This window comes from Lipophrys pholis (genome assembly GCF_963383615.2).
Source record: "Lipophrys pholis genome assembly, chromosome: 9".
NCBI classification, from domain to species: domain Eukaryota; kingdom Metazoa; phylum Chordata; class Actinopteri; order Blenniiformes; family Blenniidae; genus Lipophrys; species Lipophrys pholis.
Window position 1 is genome coordinate 22798229 of NC_137639.1, and position 24252 is coordinate 22822480.

Below are 24252 nucleotides of genomic sequence, written 5' to 3' on the forward strand. Positions count from 1 at the left end.
TTCCTCGTCCTTGAAATATTGCTCTCCGCCCGAGGCCCTCCCTCTCCTCTCCACAGCCGTCCTCAACGCTCCGACGCCGGTCATACTGGCACCAGATTCTCGGTCTATTGTAGATAACGACTCGACGCTCATTGGCCGTCGGTGTCTGGGCTGTGAAGCCTCGGCTGTATATCCTGGTTGGTCACCCAATGTTTCTCTTGGGTATAAGGTGACAGAGTGGGGCAATATTTATCCGCGGATGAATGACAAGGACACTTACTCCTCTGTCAGGAGGGATGGATTGTTAATGGACAGAAGGGACGCACATAAAAGGCGCTCACTCTCCGAGACGCACTGATTCATTCTGACACGCACACAAACCAGAAAAGAAAAAAAAAAAACCTGTCATGGACACACGAGGAAGTCATATTACCCCAAATCTAGCCCATGTTTCTGTGGAGTCCGCGACATGCTGTCATTATCAGGATCCAAGCGGAAAAAGCACCTTCATCACGATGGGAGAAGGCGCGCTGTGACCGAAGCGCTCAGAAACACACGCACCGAGGAAACGCTCCAAAAAAAAGCGACGTTTTGTTAAAAACAAACAAAGAAAGAGAACTGACGCTGGAATTAACTTCGTCGGGTGTTCACAGTCTTGATGTCTTGTGATCGTTCATCATCAGCTGCTGCGATGAATTCCCACTTCTGCCGACTTTCAATGACATTGTGTCCAGACGGGAATACGGCGGTGTCCTTTCCCCTCCGCGTGGAAGGCAAATTCAAAGAGGAGCGCAGCTTTAGTCTTAAACACAGTATTCGGATACATTCACAAGATTTTTTACTAATAAATAAAATAAAATAAAATTGAGCAACTTGTTGAACGTCGAAGGTTTTCGGTCCTGCGCGGACTGAATGAAGTCCACTCCGGAGCTGAATTCACTTCTCTCAGGCGCGCACAGGTCGGGCAGGCACGTCCACAGAGGCGCGAGGCGCATGCAAATGGAATATTAAATAAATAAATGTGCATATAAAGGTCTGGATCTAATCGGCCTGTTGCCATGGCATCCGCATCCCCATCATCCGTCCCCCAAGGCCGCGTGCCCGGCCGGCGGAAGACGCACGCATCCCTCGCAGGTACAGGTCGCGCGTCATCCGTTCTCACCAATACAGCGAGGGAGCGCGTGACGGAGGGAGCGATGATGAAACTCGGTTTGAATTGAGAAGAAATCCTTGTTAACAAAGGCGGAGAGTTTCTGAAGGGAAGAATGACACGACATAGAAGCCACTTTACAATGAGACAGAATAAAACACTCTAGCTTTTATCTCCAGAATAATAAATACTTTTCTTGTACAATCTCGAGCTTCATATTTCTGGTAACACCTTTATGATACAGCATGAAAGGGAATGTATAGGCACCTGATAATATCTTGTTTTGAAATCATCTCAAGGAGTAAGTAAGTAACTATATCACATAACATGGAAAGTTATTCAAGTATTAAAAAAATTGTAATAATCAATTGAGCTTAATCCACTAAAGTTTTGATTCAAGTATATCATAAAGGTTTGTCATTTGGACGGTGAACTCACTTCGCCATGCAGGTTTGCACATGAAAGCAGTTTACTGTATTATACTGTGCAATTGTTTTAGGTTTGTCTAATGCTCCTTATCCACCAAGTAATTCCAGCAGGAAAGCATCTGATTGGCTCCAAATTCATTTTGCAGCAGAGGGAAACATCCCAAACATACAATCAGTGTTAATTGAAAACTACCAGCAGTGTGAATAAGAACAAGGGGTCCTGGAGGTGATGTTGTGAACCCCACAGAGCCCTGATCTCAATAGAATCTGTTATAAAGTCTGTTTACACGATGAGACAGACGGGACTACATCCACAGATCATCTTTGCTCAGTTCTTCAAGATCTTTTAAAAAATAACCTCAAATTATGTAAAACACTGTACAAGTAAGTAGATGATTGATGTATGGAGTGATGGAAGCTGTCTATATTTTAATGAATTTCACTTGCAATGCTCTATGTATGTCAAACATTTCTCTCTGCTTCTTCTCCACCTTCGTTTTTTGTGGTATTGCTACTTTTATTCTGGGAAAAGCTGCTGGAGGCTTCTGGAAAATAGACTCAAAGATAAAATGCTCCAAGTGCTTTAAACTACATTTGAAAGATAAATTGTTATTAATTTAACCACAAATATATTTACAGTGTCTCTGTCTCTGTAAAAGTGGCAATTAGTGGCAGGAAGAGACAGCGATAAACTGTAGGAGGCGGATTCAAGGCACATTATTGGAAAGGAGGAGGAGGAAGCCCATAGAAGAAAGGCAAGGAAGTCACATAAAAGATCGACAGACATGAGAAAGCCCCATGCAGGGAAAGATATAATTACTTTACGAGAGAACAGTATACAGATGTGGGCATCTGGGTCATCTCAGTGGACAAAGGAGGGTACAGTCCAACGGTGTAATCTCTTCATCTCTCGGCACGGCTCATAATAGTCAAAAAAAATTGTGCCACCACTGACATAAAGTCAGAACTATGGATAGGAATGAAAATCTTATCTATAAATTTGTACAATGAACATCAATATGCTTCAACAGTGGAAACTAAAGAGACAATACTCTCAGTATCAGGAGAGAAAAGACGTTAAAGATAAGGATGGACAGCTCAATCACTAAAACATGAGTCCAGAGAACAATAGTAGAACCAGGTGCTGATATTGATTCATTCAATCAGTTTATTTGAAAGAAGTCATTGCTTTTATAAACATAAATTCAACATTTACGTGGCCAGTTCAAAAGGCAAATGTCCCTTTATACCGCCCATGGGGTTGGATAACAGTGTTTCTGCCGCTTTTGTCTGAGACGGCGCCTGTTATTGAAATTTTAGAGGAGGTTGTACAACACGAGACCACGCTGCTACGGGACGTTCACGGCCCTCATGATGTTGGTGTGGCTGGACCCGGGGATCCAGCCTGTCACCACAATCACCATGTCACCCGACTTAAAGAATCCTCTGGCCTTCCCTGTGGTGGTGGAGAGAAGAGACGACGTGAGCAACACAATCTTTCATCACGCCGCTGGGGAGACTCAGGCATGCATACCAACATACTGACCAATGTCCATGCCGTAGGTGACCCTTCTGTCCACGTCATCGGCCCAGACGGGAGCAGGCAGGGGGTGGAAGAGAACAGGAAACACGCCTCTCAGCAGTTGCGACTGACGGGCCACCTGAGGAAGAGGAAGGAGTGTTGTTACTAATTATACGTGTACAAACACGTTGAAATATCACATTTTTAATCCATGTGGGTTCAGGCTTATACTGTTGTTTTCTTGGGTTTCTGCATTATTTGGACATATCATGTAAACTGCATCTTAGTCACAATTATAGACAAATGTTTTAGTAGTGCTATTATTTTTATCTGTCTTTTATTGGTCTTATTGGGTTTATTTTTTATTTGTCCCCCTGTGGCTCTTTTAAAACTATATAAAGCACAAACAACTGCCAAATTAGTCACACTCTCATATTACCCCACAACTGGAGAGTAGGAAGGAACATTTTAATTTTCAATATATTCTAACTTTATTGCGCACTTATCTTCACTTACTTCAGTTTAAGTCTATTTTGATACAACTGTAGAGCTGTCAAGCGGAAATGAGGCTGTTATTTTGAAGAACTGCTGGATAGTTGAATTTACTTTCAAGCATAAATAAAGTTATTTCAATCTTGTTTCTACCAAGACTTTGCTTCTGTGTTTGAAAGTGTTATGTAAAAAGGTTCATTGTAATTACTGTTATAAAAACAACCTACTGAACCCAATTCCACAATTACAATATCCCACAGATTTAATAGCCAAAACTATTAAATATTCATATTGTTTATGGAGGAAGAAACACCACAGCACTCAAATCTGTTGCTCCATAATTTGGTGAATGATAACATTCTTTCTTGGGACTCTTGGATAATCATCACTCTTGTCTCTCAGATAATCAACTCCCTTGATTATAATAGTCTGTATATAACTGTGAAGAGTAATTATAATTATTTTCCAGTCATAGGCATCTTTTAGCTTGTTTAAAGAGGTTAAAACTCACATGTATCACTCAAATATTCTTTTTCTTCAAAATACAGATTATTGTGTGTAACAGAAACACTTTTTGTCGTCTGGTCCCTTCAGAGGTGCTCACATTTAGACTAGAAAGTTACCGAATGCCAGCTCAAAGCTGCTTTGTCTCTCACTGACAAATCTATTCAACAGACTTAACATTTTCTGAGTATATCCCTCCATCGGTCTGACGTCGATGCAGCTTTCCTAAACTGAGGGTCGCGGTGGCCTGGAGCCAATCCCAGCCGTCTATGGGTGAAGGCAGAGTCACGAGTCGACCACAGGAGACACCCACGCACCCACGCACCCACACACTTCAAGAAAAAAAAGTCCAAATGTCGAGAATAAAGTTGAAATATCATGTTGAGAATAAAGTCAAAATACTATATTGAGAATAAAATGTCCAATTTGGATTCATTAAACCATTTCCGCAATTATTTTATGCAACAAAGAGCGCGCTTCAATCAATCAGTGTTTCAAAGTCATTTACAGCAAACTAGTGAATAACTAGTTTAACATCTTACTAGAACACTAGTAGTTCAATCTGTTTACATAATTTGAATTTTATCTTTTCAAATTGTCTCCAGAAAACTACATTTGATAATTTTAACTGCTGTATATTGTCAAATGGACCAGAGGAGACGTTTCCTTTATTCTGAACATTGTATTTCAACTTTATTCTCAACATTTAGACTTTTTTCTTGAAGGACAGGATGGAAAAAAAAAAATCATCATGAATGGCCCTAATACTCTTACGTACTCAAGAGTTCACTGGAGGTTTTCAAAAGTTTTAGAACTAACAGCTCGAGGCAGAGCTTTCAGCTATCAAACCCCTTTCATTTTAAAGATTCAGTTTTGGGGGACTGACATAATCTGTAGCTTCAAAATGAAATTTTTTTACAGTCCTATTTTCATTTTCACCCAACTGGTCAAGATAATAGACACCGTACCTCTGAGTCTGTTGCTGTTCTTTTCCATTCATTACAATGTGCACCAGGGTTAGTCAATGCAGTGCCTGCAGGTACCTGGTTCCCCTAAAGGCTTGTAAGTAACCCATAGGGCATGTTCTAAGAATAGTGGTCAACACAAACAACAGGATTTCACCCTCTAATCATTCAGGAACTTTATAAGAAAATCAAAGATAACCCAATGATGTCCACAATAAAGCATCTGTATGAGAAACTACTATTTTAGTTCAAGTTAACTGAAATCATTTTACTCAGGGTTTTTTGTTTTTGTTTTTTGGTGTTGAGCTCTCCACAAAGTACAATTCGCCCTCAGCTTGGCTACATGTCGTGAATAATGCAGCGACCTGAGGGATGCTGATCCTTGAACCTGACACGAAGCAGGTGTTGGGATGAATGTGAAGCCTCCAGATGTGCTCCTCTGGGCCTGAGTCTGAACTCTGACCTTCATGTGGAGTGTGTAGGATATTGATAGGCTTCTGACTGCATTAACTGTGCTTCAATTTAAAGGTAACAATGATCCATAATTAATGATATCAGTCTTGAAAAGACGTGTGAAACATTTTGTGCTATGGAGAAACTCCTTTAGAGTAAATCATTGCACGTAGATATGCTAAAAAGAGAAATCATATAAATGCTCATGGTCAATTATTGTACACTGATAACATGGTCACTGTTTACAACACCAGGAAGTGTGAATAAATACATAAATGAATACCGATTGTATCGCACATTATTCAGTTGTGAAAAGAGCTATGGCAGAGTTATGTCACATTTAAAGCTGAGAAACTTTACTCAGCATGAAGAAGCTTAGATCAAGAGTCCATACTTTACCTGAGGGTTTCTGGTGACGGCAATGATGGGACAGCGAGGGCGGTACCTGGACAGGAGGTGTGCCGACCTGAAGGAAAAGCGCAGAGTGGCGAATAAGGAAGAATGAAAATACTGATCATTGTTGACACATTAGAAACCTTCACATGGATCTTTATGCTTCGAATCTGATGCTGTTTCAAAGATCTGAAGCTTTTGTGACTGTCTAACATATATGACCCCTTAATACTCCTTTCTGAAGGTGACTCATCTTTTCCTTCTTGTTGTCAAAACCCAGTGAACCTACGTAGCTGTTTTATCCATGTCACGGAAGATGTTAGTGCCAGTCCGGCGGTACACAAACATTTCCACTCATTATTTTCTATATATAGAGGCCTGTGCACAAATTTCAGGCATCCATTAGGGAGAGAAAAAACTGTTGCAAAGTAGCAAAGCCATTCTGAATCCAAACCAAACACTGACTTTTTTTTTTAGATTCTTCTTACATTCATGGACACATTCATTGGTAATAGATTCAAAAAAATAATAGTAACACCATCTTTTTATTATTTCCGCCTGCACACTTTCCTAAAATGTTTGCCCAGCACGGTATAAATTTGTATGCAGCGTGTGTGAAGATACAAGCGGAAAGAGAAACCTTGTTGAGCCAGGCACGGCAGTTCAAGTCACATCTCACACAAATCCAACCTCAGAGGATGACGCACATGTAGGAAACAATACTGCAATAGTCAATCTGGAGCTTTGCTTTGGGATAAAAGACAAACATGTGAAGCTGTAACCTTTAAAGGTCCTGGTCCTTGTTTGCAAAAGGGGAAGAAGAGAAGCTGTGTTCATTCAGGTTTAACACAAGAACTTTATGTGTCCCGTGTTTACCTGCTGAGGTGTCGTGGTTAGCACCCTTGCCTCGTAACAACAATGCCCCCAAGTTTTCTAAGTTATCAATGGGAGCAAATTCAAGACAAGAGTTGATTGTCAGTTATTTTAGCTCAAATATGTTTGAGATTCAAGGAAGTGTCAGCAAAGCTTCTGGTACCCGGTGTGAGGTTGTCAACTATTGGAATAAACCATCCTAAGTGACATGCGACATATTTCTGGTGGAGGAAAGCTGGAATCTACCCCTCAAACAAAACAGAGTTTGATTTTATTATGAGTACTTTCACACAGAACGTAAATAACTATAAAATTGTTATATAAGTGGGTTAGAGTTCGCAACCTATGCAATTTGTCCTGAAAAAGCCAAATTACATCAAATCTAAATTAAGAGTAAACATTTCTTTGTACAGACAGGGTGATATTATTACTAGTACTGTAAGTAAAATTGTATTGTTTTTATTAAATTACCTGTCTCTTTCAGGTAAACCGCACAGGTTGACATGCAAATAAAATAATAAAAAAAAGGTACATAACTCTACTTTTGGAGCTGCTGTTCATGATGATTGTACTTTATACAACACTAACATATATTTTTGTTAGCTTTAAATAAATTTGAAAAATCCCAGAAAACTGTAAAAAGCAAACAAAGTAAACCTCCCAAACTGGAAAAACATACTGAAACTTCTGTCACACAGGTGGATGGAGTTGATCTACAGACCTTCCTTTGGAGGTGAGCACTATGATGGCCCCAGCGCAGCATTTAAAAGACGACTCCACGGCTCCGATGGCCGTGACCTCTGTGGGATCGGAGGACAAAGGAGTGAGGCGACGCAACTCCTCAAAGAGCTGCTGGTGGAAAATGGCCGCCTCAGCCTCCCTGCAGATCTGAATGAGAGAGAGACAGAGGGTCAAAGGTGAGGGGCAGACAGAGGAACAGAGTTATCATGGGGCACTAAGCCAGATGTAACAGACTGGACAGTGTGCACACTGACACACATACACACCGAGTGCATCATTGCCACTGCTTTCACAGGGAAATGTCCCTTGGCGGTCTCTCCAGATAACATTACACAGTCGGCTCCATCCAGCACTGCGTTGGCGACGTCACTGCTCTCCGCTCTCGTTGGCCGCGCGTGGGCCACCATGCTTTCAAGCATCTGAACACACACACACACACACACACACACACACACACACACACACACACACACACACACACACACACACACACACACACACACACACACACACACACACACACACACACACACACACACACACACACACACACACACACACACACACACACACACACACACACACACACACACACACACACACACACACACACACACACACACACACACACACACACACACACACACACACACACACACACACACACACAGTTAGCCACAGCTGAAATGTCTCTGTGAGAGACCCTAAGAGGGTCTGATCAATGGATCCATCAAAAATACGCCACTTTCAATCTTCAACCTTCAATTTTTGTCCACGATGACAAAGTGATGCGAGGGTTTTAGAGTCTTTAGGGAAGATGAGGTAATGGTTTTGTGGCTGCACAGACAGTGGTGCAGGAGCGATGAGAGATCATTTCAACCGAGACAGGTCAGTCTGACTTGGTGGGATGATTATTGGCGTGTTGGGCGCTCGGTGTTATGAGTCAATGAGCGTGGCAGACGGTTGGAAATTGAGACAGCTCGCAGCGTTGCCTCACAGGCCGCACTTCATAGCAGTTAAAAAGCGGTGGCTAACGCTGCCTGGCGTGTGGGTGTTGTTTGTGAGCTCAGGTCTCGAGCAGGAAACCCGCTATAACGCTGTCACTCCGAGTCAAGAGCCGGAGCATAAACAAAACACAGCACAGTGACTCAACATGGCTGCAGGAGAGCGCGCGTGCGTGCATGTGCGTAACTGTGTAACTGGAGAAGGGTGTTAAAGAGATGAATGTTTGAGTTCCAGAAAAAATAATTTATGTGACAGTTTCTAGGAGTACATTATGCAGTGTAAGATTAGTGTGAGCCTATTTGGGCATTCTTGTGAATTTGACATGTGACAGCAGCCAGAGTCTAAATCTGCATTTTTTATTTATTTATTTATTTATTTTTTACAGTGGTCCCCTCTTGTGTGAGAGTGTTTGTGTGTGCGGTCATCCCTGACCTGTGTGGCACAGATGACGGGCTTCCCGGCAGAATTGCAGCGCCCAATCATCATCTTCTGGGCGATGAAGACTTTCTCCGCAGGAATCTCAATCCCCAGGTCGCCTCTGGCGACCATCACTCCATCACTCTCAGCCAGGATCTGCTCAAAGCTGACAGCCAGATTAGAGGGATGAGGAATGCGAAGGATTGAGTATTTGATTGAAAAAAGACAGAGACACAAAAGACGAATGAAGGGAGCAGAGAGAACAAAAGAAATGAGGGTACCGTTTGTTTCCATATATTATCCAGGGACACATTCAAATGTAGGTCCTCATCTAAGCAGGATTTTTTAAAGACAGCTTCCCCTGAGGAGTGCTTTGCATTGTGATCTCAATTGTATGGATGAAACCCAAGCTGATTGGTCAGGAGAGAGAGAATTTAATTTCTAGTGTAAAACACTAGTTTTTTCTAGTCTTCACACATAGAAACAGATTCTTTCAAATATTATCATCACTTTTATTTTCATCTTTTAATATATGAAGAAAATCATATTGCTGACTGTGTCAGCAGCAGAAAAGAGCCTGTAGTAAGAGATGACCAGGAAGGAACGCATCAATTTATAAATGTTTACATTCGTACAATTAAATAGTATTTAAGTTCACTTGTACTTTTGTACAAACGTGTGATTTTACTCAAAGTTAACTATCTATGTATTCTACCTAATTCCTTTTAAGATACTGTAATCAATATGACCTTGCTTACTGAGTATTCCCACAATTTGAAATAATATTTACTTTAAACAGTAGCAGCATTTGATTCAATTTACTTTAGAAAAATAAATAGCAATGACGGTTGCTTGTAATTTAGTGGTAATTATGTTCCTGTTTGGCCTGGTTAACTGAAGACAATGGCAGCAAGTAAGAATTAAAAAATAAAGCAAGTTTTAAACTCTTACTGGTGTAAATATAAAAACCTGTCCCTTAGTAGGGTTGATTTATACACTTGCGATAAGTCATGATGGAAAGTTTTTAAGCTAATTGTTCATAAATAGAAACATAATTGTTCAAAATACAATTTTTATGGCTAAATCTGTAAAATCTAAAGTACTGTTTCAATAAAATGGTTTATTAGACTCTTTCAGCAGCCAGCGAGCCAGAGGAGAGAGCCTGACATAAGTAATGGAGGTAAAAGTGCAGGGACACAAATAGTGTCAGATACATTAAGTGGAAGCCATAACTCTTAGAGACAGGCACAGAGATGGCTCATCATACATGTGTAGAAGCCGGAGCTGACATGTGTCCATCTTCCTCTGACAGCTGGCGGTCGGCAGGAGGGACAGATCGCCACGAGTGAAGGATTTCTAAGAACCGTTAGAGCCTCATTATGAAAGGCTGACTGCCTGCAGCAGCGGTATCCCGTGAAGAACATGCATAAATGTTTTTTCAAGGATAATTGAGCTCAACTCACTTCTGAACGCCTTGCCTGCTCTCCACCTTGCTGATCACTTTAATGTCTTGCCCCTGGGGCCCCAAAGCTCGACGCACGTCCTTCACGTCCTCGGCTGAGCGGATGAAGCTGGCGAACACCATGTCTATGCCCTGAGCCACGCCGAACCTCAGGTCGGCCTCGTCCCGCGCGCTCACTGCCTGAAGGCCGATGAGATCACACCCGGGGAGGTTAACACCTTTACGGCTGCACAGCACGCCGTCAGCTTCCACCACCGTTTCCACCCAGTCACTGCCTGCAGACACATCGGAGAGGTAGATTAGAGATCGGTGGGAGGGAAAACCCCAACGAGACCACTGAGAACTGATTATCACTTCTCTTCCAGTACTGTGTGTGGAAGGACCTTCTGCAAGGTTGGGAAACCAAAGGGTATTTAAAGTATCAGTGTTTACAAAAATTATTAGTCAGGATTTGGTCCAATTTCCTTTTAAATCCAAATCAACTTAATATTTCACGGCATTTTTCATACTTCAAACAGTACAGTACAGTCACTACAGAGGTTATTGTGAGTATTGTGTTATGGATTAATTCAATATTGTGACAGTAGCACATTGGTTTAAACTTTATTGAGCCCTCATGGGCAATTTATCATTATCCATACACCCAATCTCCACAAATAATCAATTAGGGAATATATATAATAATATGAAATTAACATATTAAGAGCATACAATATTCATAGGCAAATAAATAAGACTACCCTATGGTAATCAACGAGAAAACACAGTATGAAGCAATAAATTGGACATTTTTGTAAATTACATAAAAACTATGTAAAACGTGGTTTGTGTTTGGTTCATAGCCTGATAGTAGGGGGAAATATCAAACTATATAAAGTAGGTAAATGATAAATAGCTAAACATAACGGGGAGGACAGCAGTAGAAATACAGTTTTGTTTTTTGTTTTTTTATTGCTTTTGCTTTTACTTAAGGTTGAGCTTGTACATTAATAATATATGTGCAGAAGTACCATGCTTGTAAAATTATGCAATAAACCAGAAGTCAAACAAAAGTGTTTTTCAAGCTGCAGGTCATTTAAATGCCATGTGTAGTGTACATTACCTATTTCTAATACTTTGAGTCCAATCAGACCATCGTCGATGTAGATCTTGGTGTTCTTCTTTAGGACTTTGGGCAGGTTTGGATAGTCCACCCAGATTATCTTCCCATCTGTGTTGTCCTTGTCTTTCTCTGCTGTCACCACACGCACGCTGCTGCCCTTCTTCAGCTCCACCTCCTCTTCCACTTGCTAAACACACACAGACAAAAGTTCAGTACATTTACTGCTAAAAGCACTAATGTTACAAAATAGTTTCATGCATGAGCAGCAATGTACAAGATTGAGCTTTTGACTTGTTGGGGTTGCTGACGACCTATTCAAATATTTCTTTGGCTACGTTAAGATAATTCACCCGCTTTAACGTGGAAATACATACATACATTTTCTGTCTTTTTCCTTTGTATTCTACATCTTTTGTCTATTTTTCAAGTTCCTAGTGCCTGGTGGACAGCCGCTGCATTTCACTGTCATACTTTAGGCATATGTGACAAATAAAAAAAAAAATCTAATTAAAAAACAATCTAATCTAATTACTATTATATCCTTTGGCATGTATGCCGGGCTAATCAAGTCCCACTTATTTTATTCTCCCATGAATAACTTAAGGTTATTCCAAAGCACAACAAAGCAATACTAAATTTTCAATGTCAAACCAAATTCGCTCTTTAAACTTTCAGGAATGTTTTCACTACTTAATAATAGATTACTTCTTAATAATCTATTTTCATTGTTTACTGTTGAATCCACCACAATGTTTAAATTTTTCCGGCAATATAAATCATTTCCCTGCTGGTGAGAACTTGTTGACATCGAACCACTGAAATTACAAACCTATTGATGTAGAAGACATAAAAACAAATGTTTAATAGGGAATCAATGAGGACCGATGCCGAACAGTGTAGTAAAACTGTAGTTGTACCGCTGATGTTTAGAGGGCTAATGTTGCAATAAGTAGCAGATGTTATCTTACTTTCCATGACCAAATGTATGTTAAAGAATAAGTTATAAATAGAATCTTCAAATATAGTGCATTCAAGTTCAACAGGAAGTAAAGTCGTAGTGAAATGAAAGCCCTCCTCCAGTGTCGAGTGTCAAACTCAATGTTTTATAGAACATTACGAAAACGAAAAGTTCATCTCACACAGCGCTGAGAGCATTTATGTCATCATTCATTGTTTCAGGGATAACTATTATAAAAATAAAGAGAGCAGTAGTGCAATTACTAAATGAAACAAGGAGAACAAGACCGACCGTCCAGTGTAATGAATTAAAACTGTCAGCCGGATGAACAAAATCATTGATGGTTATTTAACTGAAACCCAGTAGGGTGTCCAGGCAAAAAGGGTCAATGATGTTTTTCTGTCAAATTACTTACATATCAAATGAAAGTGTCTGAGGACATCGGAGACACGTATTCAGACCATCCAAATTTGTTTACCCACCTATTTTTAAATACAGCTACTTAAGGTTAAACAAACATGCTCTCAGAATTCATTCAGCACAGCTGAACACTTTATCAAGTTAGGAAACAGGTCAACATTTTTTTCTACTTGTTACAAACTCTCTGAATAGAGTTCAAAGCATGTTGTTTGTAATGAAGACTATTTTTAGACTCGACTTACAAGGTCAGGAGTTGCCTGTAATAAAACACAAAAAATAATTCCTCACACAATGATGTAAAACCACTAACTCAGTTCTGTTTCGCTATTAAATTACTCGAATGATTTTAGGGGAGTCCCAGCGAGCACAACTCAGTCTGTCGTGCATCTCATGCCATGCAGAGCATTTTGTAAGCTTATCAAGGCATAAAGAGATTCCAAACAGCTCAAAGTTATTTGCTCAGCGTAGCAGACGAGGTGCGACAGCAGCGCAGAGAGCCACACAACAAGATGATGATGAACGGGCGAAGGAGCGCACATCCACAGCTGCTGCTCTCCTGTGAACGGATAATGTAGTGCAGGAGGAATAGTTCCTGTGATTCTTACACCTGATTGCAAGTGACTGGTGGATTAGGTTTCAGACTGTTTGATAGATGAAGCACAACATGTTTACCCCTTTCACTAATCCGGTGCGGATCTCTGGACCCTTTGTATCCAAAGCGATGGCAACCGGTCGATAATACATGGGGTCAGAGGTTATTGTCTCCACCGCCTCTCTGATGTTTTTGATGGTTTCGCCGTGGTACTGAAAGACAGAGAATCAATATGTTTCCGAGTGAAAACTCAGCACAGAAGCGGGGCAGTTGTGAGAGGCAGAGCAGCAAACCAGACGCACTTCATGCGAGCCATGAGAGAAATTGAGACGAGCAATGTTCATCCCCGCCTTCACCATCTCCTGGAGTTTGTGGATTGATCGGGACGCAGGACCTAAGAGAAGAAGAAGCACAAGAGACAAAGACTTAAAATATAGACAACAAGTTCTTTCTTTGATAGATTTGTTCAGAAGTCACGAAACAATGGATTGTTTTTGTTGAAGCAGCCACACAGAGGATTTGACACTAGCAAATAATGTCGACATTTCTTTAAATGAAAAGTTCAAACATACACCTGTCTGGCTTTTATGAAGTGGTTGAGAACTACATTGGGGTTTTTTTATGTTTATCTTTTGGATTGGATCGTAGGAAGAAAATAGAGTAACATGCACGCAGAGATGACATGCAAACTCCACACAAGGTCGTCCTCTGAAAAGTTTTACCTTCATTCTAAGAGGAATTCCCATTATCGCAATAAAGAACAGTTGAATTAAGCAGTGCAGGCAAAATAAAATAAACCATTAAAAGCAGGAATATTCCTCCATTTTAGTAATTGTACCATTGAATTCATTGACTGATATCCAAAATATTTTTGTTTTCAGAAAGAGATCATCAGCTGCAGCCCAATGTTACAAATACCTTGTCTTTGTCTCCATCACTATGAAGAAGAAAACCCTTGAGAGAAGAAGAAATGACCCCCAAGCAATCAAAAACAAAGAAAAACCAGAGCTTCAGAAAACTTAGAAGAAGCTGTATATTGTATAGCGGCACCTTAACCTATTTAAGGTGCTGCTCTGGTGAGGACGGGGGAACTGTTTCGAACGCGTTCAGAGGCAACAATGATCAGGTCCAATGCGTAGGTTTCCTTGGGATATTTCAATTCATGGCATGTGGGCATAAACAGTTCAAGATATATTTACATAAAGGAGCCAAAAAAAACCAACATTTTAATTATTTAAAGAAATCAAAATTAATTTTCCATAAACACACTCAAGAAATCAAAATCCTTTTTTCCAAAATTTAGAAAATCAAAACTTCTTAAAATGAAATGTTTCTTTAAAGTTCCTGCATAATCTTAACTCATATTGTCTTTTCAAAATAGGCCAACAAATCAAACCTCCTTTTCAAAATTAAATATTTCTTCAATGTTTTACATATAATTTGAACTAATATTGCTGCCATTTCAAAAAGTCACAAAATTACCTCTTTTCCCAAAATTTAATATTTCTAGTCGGTATAATTTCCAAATCCTTTTGCAGCTTTCCAAAGCCTTTCAACTGGCCAATTCAGTATATTGATTTTAGTTTGAACTTGAACATGTCAATCCTTTTCTGTCTTTGTGTCTTCTATTTTTTATTTATTTTTTTACCAACAATGTTTCTTAGATGTGCTCATATATTTTTGTCAACCATCTCACGGATCTTGTCTACCAAGCTCTTCAGTTCCAATATCCTGTTTTTTGTTCTTTCCTTTTGTTCTTCTTCCTCCTCTTTTCTGAGGCTGTCCTTTTCCTTTTCTGATGATCTCGTCTCCTCTTCCTCATCTTTGGTTCCCCGTCCTCTGCACCTTTGTCCTGAGATTAAATGAAGTAAAGGACGTTCTTCTTGTTCTGGGCTTTGATGTTGATCTTCCAGCGTCTCATCTTCACCGTCCCAGACCTGGACAGTGAAGAAGGAACCTGCCTGCAGTGAGACCCGCATGGGAGGTCTTGGATGACGTCCTTGTAGTCCTCATCTGGGTACTGCTGGAAGTTCTTCTCCCCGGGGTCCATCACAGGCTGGCCCTCAGTGATGACATCAGCAACATGGGACTTCTTCACTTTGTCCATCTGTGGCAGGTCGTCCTCCTTCCTCATGGAGGCGCTCTGCGGGCTCGGGTCGAGGTTGTCATCACAGTCAGGCCCAGCCGCTCTGTTCTCTTCATCACCTGGGCCACACTCATCCTCTCGCTCCTTCTCCAGCTCTATGGAGGTCCTGTGAACAGTAGCAGTGGAGTTTCCATTCTCACACTGTACTTCATTATTTCCGGCCCCTGTATAGTTCCGTGATTGAACAGAGACCAGCTCAATGCTCACTGATGGTTCCTCAGACTGTTCTGATGAGACACCTTGCTCCAGAACCTGGTCGGACTTGGTACATTTTTCAAGTGTTTCACTTGTAGACACAGTGGTTGAAAAAGTAATTCTTGATTTTGACTGTTTATTTGCACGTGATTTACGACTAGCAGCTGAAAACACTGCTAGTTTAGCCCAAGTAACTGCCATCTCTGTTCCCAGCTCCAGTCTTTCCTTCCTCATCTTCAGCTCCTCCAGCTGCTCCTCCACAGCATGTCTCTCCCTCAACACTGCAGAGCGAGCCTCCAGGGCAGCTCTCTCTGCTAGGGCCCGTTTGTATGCAGATGAGATGGAAGACCTGAATTTTGAGCTGGTGTCATTTTTTGTATTAGATTTTGCATTATATTTAGACTGTGTTTCGATTTTACCACTTGCTGAGCCAGAACCCCCACTGGGCTGCATGGCTGCAGCAGGCTCAACAACTATATTGTCCATTTGTAGTCCAAAATCAGAATTCATATTTAATCAAACACAATCAGAAACCCCAAAAAAATGCCTTTTCAACAAAAATGCTTTTGACACGCATGGACCACTCACAGTTCATTTAAATGTCCGTTTTTTTTACAAATGCATGATGGGTTGGTTTTATTTGTTTCAATTATGAGTGTACACAAATTTCTCAATGGCCACAGTTGGTAGTGCCACACATACCTAGAGTCCAGAAGGTGTAGTGAAGAAACCCGGTGGTGATCAGTGGTTGAGGTTCTGTGGTCCTTAATTGATCGTTTAGAGAAGGTGCCTGTCCCACATTGTCCAAAGTCTCAAAACGATCAACTCCAAAGCCGACTTGATCCTCGTTGATCAGCTGCTGTCGGCGCTCCACAAGACTTGCACGGTCTTATGAGCAAGTCTTTTTAATTGTCCAATGTCTCAACCATCAATCCAACTCTGACGATCCTTCTTGATCAGCTGCTGCCACCTTTCCACTATTGGTGAACAGTGAGTCTTGCGAGTTGTCAATCAAATCTTTTCTTTATTCACCAAGCTTCACAACTTGGCACGGATCCAAAGCTGACTCCCTCGATCAGCTCCTGCTGTGAACGACGAGTCGAGCCAGTTCACTGAGCAAAAGTTTTGAACTTAATATAGCGGCACCTTAACCTATTTAAGGTGCTGCTCTGGTGAGGACGGGGGAACTGTTTCGAACGCGTTCAGAGGCAACAATGATCAGGTCCAATTCGTAGATTTCCTTGGGATATTTCAATTCATTTATTTAAATGAGGTTTTCCACAGTCCAAACGTTGATGCCTGTCATCAATCACTCAGCCCAATACTGAGTTCCTATGGTCCACATTTAATCTTTCCTACCTACTGCCACTCTCCCTGACACGTCTCCCTGGAACCGTTCAAAACTGTGTCTGCTCCCCTGTCCTGCACACCTGGCATTGATTAGGTGGAGGCTTCATAACCTCCACCTTGCCCTAGCTCCACCTAGTGGGCGAATATAAAATCAAAACAAATGTCCAGTCATCAGGAGGACACACACAAACAGAAATAAACAATAAACTTTAATCATTTAGTTTTTCTATGGGCAGGAGAAAGGCAGAAACATCACCAAAGTGTGTGTGTGTGTGTGTGTGTGTGTGTGTGTGTGTGTGTGTGTGTGTGTGTGTGTGTGTGTGTGTGTGTGTGTGCCAACAACTAAACCTTTACAACAGCGCTGCAGCACCAGGAGCTGGCAGTCTGACTGGGAGACGGCGATGACAAACAACAGTTTCCAGAAAACACTCTTGAAACTGAGACTGTCTGTCTGCGCCCGGTCGTCACACTCACCGATGGTGCAGATTATGCTGGTGTTGCGCGCCGTGATTGGCTCCTGGTCGATGTCCAGAAGACACAGATGCTCCAGGAAGGTGTCGGCCATGCTGGCGTCCAGCTGCTGGCGCTGGATGAAAGAGTCCGGCAGTGTCATCAGGTCTGAGTAGCGTCGCATGCGAGCTGTAGCGACAGAGAAGTACGGTCAGCGAGGGGGAAGTCACGTCGCAAAACCCTACTCGCCAACTACACCTTCGAAAACAAACTGATTTAACACCTGAAACACAAAGAAAAGTTCAATTTCAAGTGTTTTGCTGAGGCCAGAAATAAAAGCATCATTCTCACCACGACAGTCTGGAAGTGCAGTCAAACACTCACACGCACAAACACTGGCCTGACATTAACGACCGCCCAGACTCACCTGCTGACATTTAGCTGCCAAATGAGCTGATAGTATGAAAATAATACGACGCAAATTGACTGAAACAGGAGCGCTGATAAAACACAGGAAAGGTTTCTACACTGACATTTCAGGCAAATAAAAATAGAAAGTCTCCATATCAGCAACGGTTGAACTGAAGGCAGGTTGGTTTTGAGGTGACTGAGAGGAAGACAAGATGTCACATAGAGTTGAAGGAAATAGTATTTCCTATGCTGGAGGAGGAACGAAAGCACATTGAGACATATTGTCTTTCCACCAGAGTCTGTCAGCGGAGATGTACACTGTTGAGAGCACAATGGAAAAAAAACCTACTGAGTTGGAAGGGTAAAATAGGACAACGTATTAGTATTATGATTAGTAGTACAATTTACAATATTATCTCCTCCCTGAATCCACCACTTTTAGTTGCTCTCTTTCATTTGATTGACTAATTTCCTGATATTCTCTGTAATTTGTCAGCAGCCTCATTGTCCATACTTTAACGTTCTGTTCTCAAAACAAAACAAAAAAAAAAAAAACAAGCTACGGCTTGCTGGCTCCTTTCCAAGCATTATTTATTAAACCTTAAGAGAGAACTTTTACCATGCTGAAACACAACAGTGGTGTATTTTAAACATTTAATAAACTGTTGTGGGGCCAAATCGTCATTTAACTGCAGCCATGTTTTTATTCCCTGGTCTAATTCCTGTATTGACTTTTGCACCAAATCCTGAAAGAAATGAGTTTGGTGTTTGGTGTTTGCGGCTGGACATTCGTCTGAAAAACCAAGAGCGTTGAAATGTTTCACAGATTCAAGGTGAGCGTTAGAAGATTATGTTTCGTCAAGTGTGTTAATGTTTCCTGTCTCATGTCATGCCTTCGTTTAGGTTCATGTCAAGTCTTTTGTTTCAGGAACTTCCTTGAACTCACTTTTCCCCTCTCATATCAGACCCTGACTTTCTCCCCTCTGTGATTGTTTCCTCCGCCCTGGTTGGTTTCACGTTGATCTCCACTGCCTCGCGTATAAATAATCCTTGCCTCCCTTTCTCTTGTTGCCAGTTTGTCTTCTTCTTGTCCAGGACCGTCGTCATGTACCAGGTTTCCATGTTTTTTTCAAGTTTGTGATCACTTTTGACCCTGTGAGAATTTTTATTAGTATTTTTGTTGTTGTTTATATGGAGAGATTTTATATCTGAGCAAAAAAAACCCAACCTTTTCGTAGAAAATACCACCGATTTTGAGTTGTGCATTCGAGTCCACCAGTTTTGTGTCTGTGGTCTCAACAAAGATAAGAAGTTTTACTTTTTATCACATCATAGTGGATTCTTTGAATGTAAGCCCAAATGTTGCTAATTTGCTGACTGACTTTTTGTCAGCCGCCCAAAACTTCTCTGAAAACATTCTGCTGTGCCTCTCCCCTACACATGAGTAGACATGTGCCTGAAATCCATTTAATACACGTATTGTGCTCTCGCCCATTTAATTTAAGTGGCCTGTCATTCTGTCAAAAAGAAAAACCCAATTTAGAAAAAAAAATTCATCATTTTGTACAGTCAGATGTTTTCTGTGGACTGGATCAAAAAACCTCATGACAATTAGAATAAAATAACATTTTATTCAGAGAGAAGCTTATGAATAAGTCAATTCTTTACAGGAGCCATTAGCAAATGAGAATTACTCTTTGCTCCTCGAAATCTTCACCTCTCTTCTAACACAGAGGTCAAACGGTGGGTCCATCGTCCCACCAGCAGCTGCACCGACTCATAGGGCAAACCAGGGAAAGGAGTCCCTGTCTTTCATGCAAAGCATTGTGGTGTAGGACTGAGGGCTTTGAGACGGTACAATGGCACCAATTTTAGAGGATGTCACACTCAGTCGAGCCTGCAATTTCTGCCACAACGGGAAGGAGAGAGAGCAAAGACCAGGAGGGCCGAGCGGAGAGGAGGGCCTGACAGGCAAGGTTGAAGCTGGAGACCAGCAGGAGTGAAGAAGGTGAGGACAGAGGAGGGGGAGAGACAGAGAGCAATCTGAAAACAAAGTGCTGGCTGTGTTGACCTTGTCAGATATATATATTTGCTTTTATTTTAAACATTGACTGCATCATTTTCTTTTTTTTCTGGGAATCTCGGATGTGCTGTGAATTCAAAATCTGTCAGTATTGTCTGTCCCTCTCTTTCACTTTGTGTCTCTTTCTCATTCTCTTTCCACCTCAGTCTGACCCAGTTCTGCCTCACTGCTGCAGACATCATTACGTGTCCCACTGAGATCCTCCTCTGACACATCCCAGCGAGTGTACACACGCAAACATGCACGTACGTACACCTGAAAATACACGCACACAGGCGTACCTGTTACTGGAAGGCTGACTATAAATAAACGCTGACATTAGGTCAAAGACTGCAAAGTGGCACAGTATCAGTGAGTGTGCAGCCTTTCAGACTGATAAGAACAGTGAACAGGTTCCTGGGTGTGGCCACCGTATACCACGAATGTCAAATTCCCAGGTCACGAGTGTGTGTGTGTGTGTGTGTGTGTGTGTGTGTGTGTGTGTGTGTGTGTGTGTGTGTGTGTGTGTGTGTGTGTGTGTGTGTGTGTGTGTGTGTGTGTGTGTGTGTGTGTGTGTGTGTGTGTGTGTGTGTGTGTAATCAATCAGTGAACCCATGATAAGAAGGGAAATCTATCTCCAGCTATGACTCATTTGTATTTTTATTCAATATTATTTAAAGGTTTAATTATATATAGCACCTGGTATTGTTTTCTAACTGCTGAAAAAAGAAAAGGTGAGTAAGTTGAGAAGCAGCTGGCAAACAGCACAGCTAGACAATCGGATAATATTAAGAGGTGGACTGATTTGATATGGCTCCATCAATGGTATAAAAATAACCTGAGAACTAATCCTGCACACAAAACTGCTGTTGAAATGAACTATTAATGTACGTAAAACACTGATTGACTGTATGTAGCATGAGGGAAACACCTCTGCATTACCAACACAAAAGAAAATCCTCGTTTCACTCACCCATTTTGAGTAAATTGTCCACGTTCCTTCACCACACCTGGTTCATTCGAGACTGTCTTGAATTTTGTTGCAGTTTTTGAAGAATCTTTTCCCTTCCCCCGGCTGAGGTTATGCACTGGTCTTTTTCTAAGTACCGGTACTGTAGTGTGTCATCTGCATGATTCCTGTTTGGCCTCTTTTTTTCCCCATCTTTAGCCTCTGACCCCCCTTCTGCCCCCTCGTCTCTCCTCCCACTGACATGGACTCGGACCAAAGCAGGCAACAGTCGGACGATTCTGCTGATTTTGTTTGTGTTCGTGCAACATTGCACCACAATGAGGCCAAAGATAGAAACAACTGAAAAAAGAAGTATAACGGTGGCACTGGAAGCTAAATGAGAGCACAATAGTGCAAAGTGGCACTTTTGTTTCCTCTCCTGGTTATATAACCGTGACCCTGACCTCAAACTCACACATACTAACATCAATCTCCAAACTGAATCATACTAAGTTTTGAATAGCTTGACCAACAAAAACAATTAATTTAATCATGAATTTATGGAAGCTGACCCTAAAACAGCCCTATAAAAGGTTGTACCTTTATAGTGAAAGTTACATCACCTGCTCGTAATAACCTTTGATGGATTAATCATCTGAGGAGTCAAATCAATGATTATGGCAGTGTTGTGAAATCTTTCATTCAGGAAAACTAAACGACTCCGAGGTTACTTCAGTCTTTACCTCGTCCATACACAAGATCATCACCCGCAATCAATCAATACATATTGATTGTTTGTGGTAACAATGCATCTGAGTACTTAATCAAACCTTTGGAGAGCCAGTTTATTTCCCTTCTGATTTGGGACCATGTCTGTAAGCAGCAAAGCAGAATATGTGAATTACACCAATGAAAAGTTTGTCTCTTGTTTTTAAGATTCTAGTGCTCCCTGGTGTTGACAGTCACATGTGTGATCGGTGCCTCCCGGCTTCGATATCAAGATGAAATCCTACAACTCGTGGCAATCCAATATCTCTACAGTCTACCACCGATGGCAGTCCTCCAAGATGACGAAGCCCTTGCAGAAACATTTACAGAGACACATTTTGGCAAATCTTTCATTGGCTCTACCCACAGCTCACTCAGCTGGACTGCTCATCCCACAAGTGCCTGTTCCTTACAAATGTGGCACCATGCAAAATAAACTGGTTATTCAATTTCAGAACAAAAAGGTTTGCTTGTTTTTTATTTTTAAAGAAAGCTCTCTTAATAGATAAGCAGTTGTCGTTTTGATCCTTTGTAAATTAGTAACACACTTTAAATAGCCATACATTTCAGATAGATGGTTAACTATTGTGATCTTTTTCTTATTCTATTCTATTCTGTTGACACTATGATAAATCCTTTAAGCAAAAAACAAAAGTGATGATAAAATATAATCACACTCAAGTCAATAGTTCATAAATGTGTTTTACTAGCGATTTCTTTAATACTAATTAGATAATAATTGTTGATAATTAATAAATGAGTTAATAAATAGTCAAGATGGTTTAGTGAGTACCTAATGAACAACTGAACAGTTAAAAGAAAGTACAGTCATAGTACAGGATAAATAGCAACTGGCAACCTGGCAATCCTAAACTTTTTTTTTCCAACCATCAGTCTAAAATAATATATTTTCAAACCACATACGATTTTACAGGCGTTGCTTTCGCAGAGCTTCTTAATTAAAAAAGTGTTATTGGTGTGACGATGGCAGAGTTCTGTCCTCACAATAGTCAGACTGATAATGGCTGAGGTTATATAACTGTGAGACTTTGGTAACCGAGGTGACACATGAAGATGATGTGTCCTCCACCCAGTTAAAGTTTCACTGAAGGTCTCTTACAGCTGAGAGGATCTGCGCTCTGGCTCACTCATATCCGTGCGCAGTCACGCACGAACCCACGCCGACAGAGAGTGTCAATCGTTAGCCAGAGGACAAACAGACCTTTGCACTCAAGCTGACTGCGGGAAATCTCCCCTGCACCCCCGCCCGCCACGACACGCACGCGCCTGTTATGTTATCAAGACGCGCATTACCCGACGAGAATGCGCAAAGGTCACTTTTACGCACGGATACCAAAGTGCACAATATATATATATTCCATTTTCATTGGGAGCATTATAAATCAGGGAGTGAAAAAACAACAAAAACAAAACAAAAAACTCGATCCCTGCTGCAGAAATGAAACTGTGTCATAGATGGTTTACTAATTAATCTGCAGGTCAGCGTTTTGCTGCGTGCCTGTGGAGTTGACTATTCTCAAATAAACAGCGTTAAAATACAACGACACCGATATCTGACAGACTGCAGTTGGAAAGATGTACATTTTCTTAATAATGCATTAGTCTTAGATAAATAATTTGAACCTCAGCAGGGCCGCAGGGGGCTGAAGACATCCTGCTTTAGGGCAAAAGGCAGAACATTGGCCAGGTCAGCTGTCCATCACAGATACAACACAAACACAGATAATCAACCAGTCACTCCTCACACCTACAGCCAAGCGTGAGAGCAGTTTGACCACTAGAAATCTCAAACAAGTCCTTACACTGAGGGAGGAAGCCATAAACCGAACAGGCGTCGGGAAAACACACATACCACACAATACAGCAAGGCCTCGGCTAAATATTTATGCATCGCGGGCTATAAAGTTAAATACTGATGATGGTGCACAGAGAAAAAAACTATCATGTGCTTATAAAAGTGATTGAGGGTTGTAAAGTTCAGTTCTTTAAGAAGGAGGTTACCAACCTGTAGGATGAATGAAGCAGGTCAAGACTGAGGAGTGAGGAAGGAGGGATGACCGAGACCAATGTAGACGTAGGGCTGGGAGGTTGAGCGCCATCTAACGGACAGAAGTTCAGAGGTTGCGTTTACAAGCTTTGGGGACTTTCTCTGCAAAATGTACATGTTCTCCAGAGGTACTCCACCTCCACTCATTACTAGAAATTGACCCTGAGATCACTTTAGCATTTTGTAACATGCATTGATGGAAGTAAATAAACTACTTAAAATGATGTTCTCTCCTATAAAGAAATACACTACTGGGCTTCAGTATCCACCAATCCTCGTCTATACCTCTTTATTTAGTTCAGGATCACTGGACTCTGGAGCTGATTTCAGCTGACTGGGTTCACCGCGGACAGAATCTCACACTGAGAGCAAATTAGTGTCACCAATTAACCTCACA

The 24252-nt window shown here is 41.2% G+C and overlaps 1 protein-coding gene across 2 annotated transcripts; it reads right to left on the reverse strand.

The window, feature by feature from the left end:
* Window positions 1–2344: 2344 nt before the first annotated feature.
* On the reverse strand, window positions 2345–23843 carry pklr (pyruvate kinase L/R). 2 transcript variants are annotated; one of them, XM_080471908.1, is made up of 12 exons: window positions 23814–23843; window positions 17622–17786; window positions 13759–13850; window positions 13537–13668; window positions 11487–11673; window positions 10386–10659; window positions 8938–9088; window positions 7767–7919; window positions 7481–7647; window positions 5893–5959; window positions 3104–3218; window positions 2345–3013 (listed from the first exon to the last, which is right to left on the reverse strand). In XM_080471908.1, exons 2-12 carry the CDS (start codon window positions 17779–17781, stop codon window positions 2907–2909), a joined length of 1605 nt encoding a protein of 534 aa, XP_080328034.1. In that variant the 5' UTR covers window positions 17782–17786; window positions 23814–23843; the 3' UTR covers window positions 2345–2906. The 2 variants fall into 2 exon arrangements, with proteins under 2 accessions (XP_080328034.1, XP_080328033.1); XM_080471907.1 differs by lacking the exon at window positions 23814–23843 and adding an exon at window positions 21044–21594 and having other exon boundaries at window positions 2701–3013.
* Between the last annotated feature and the right edge of the window lie 409 nt (window positions 23844–24252).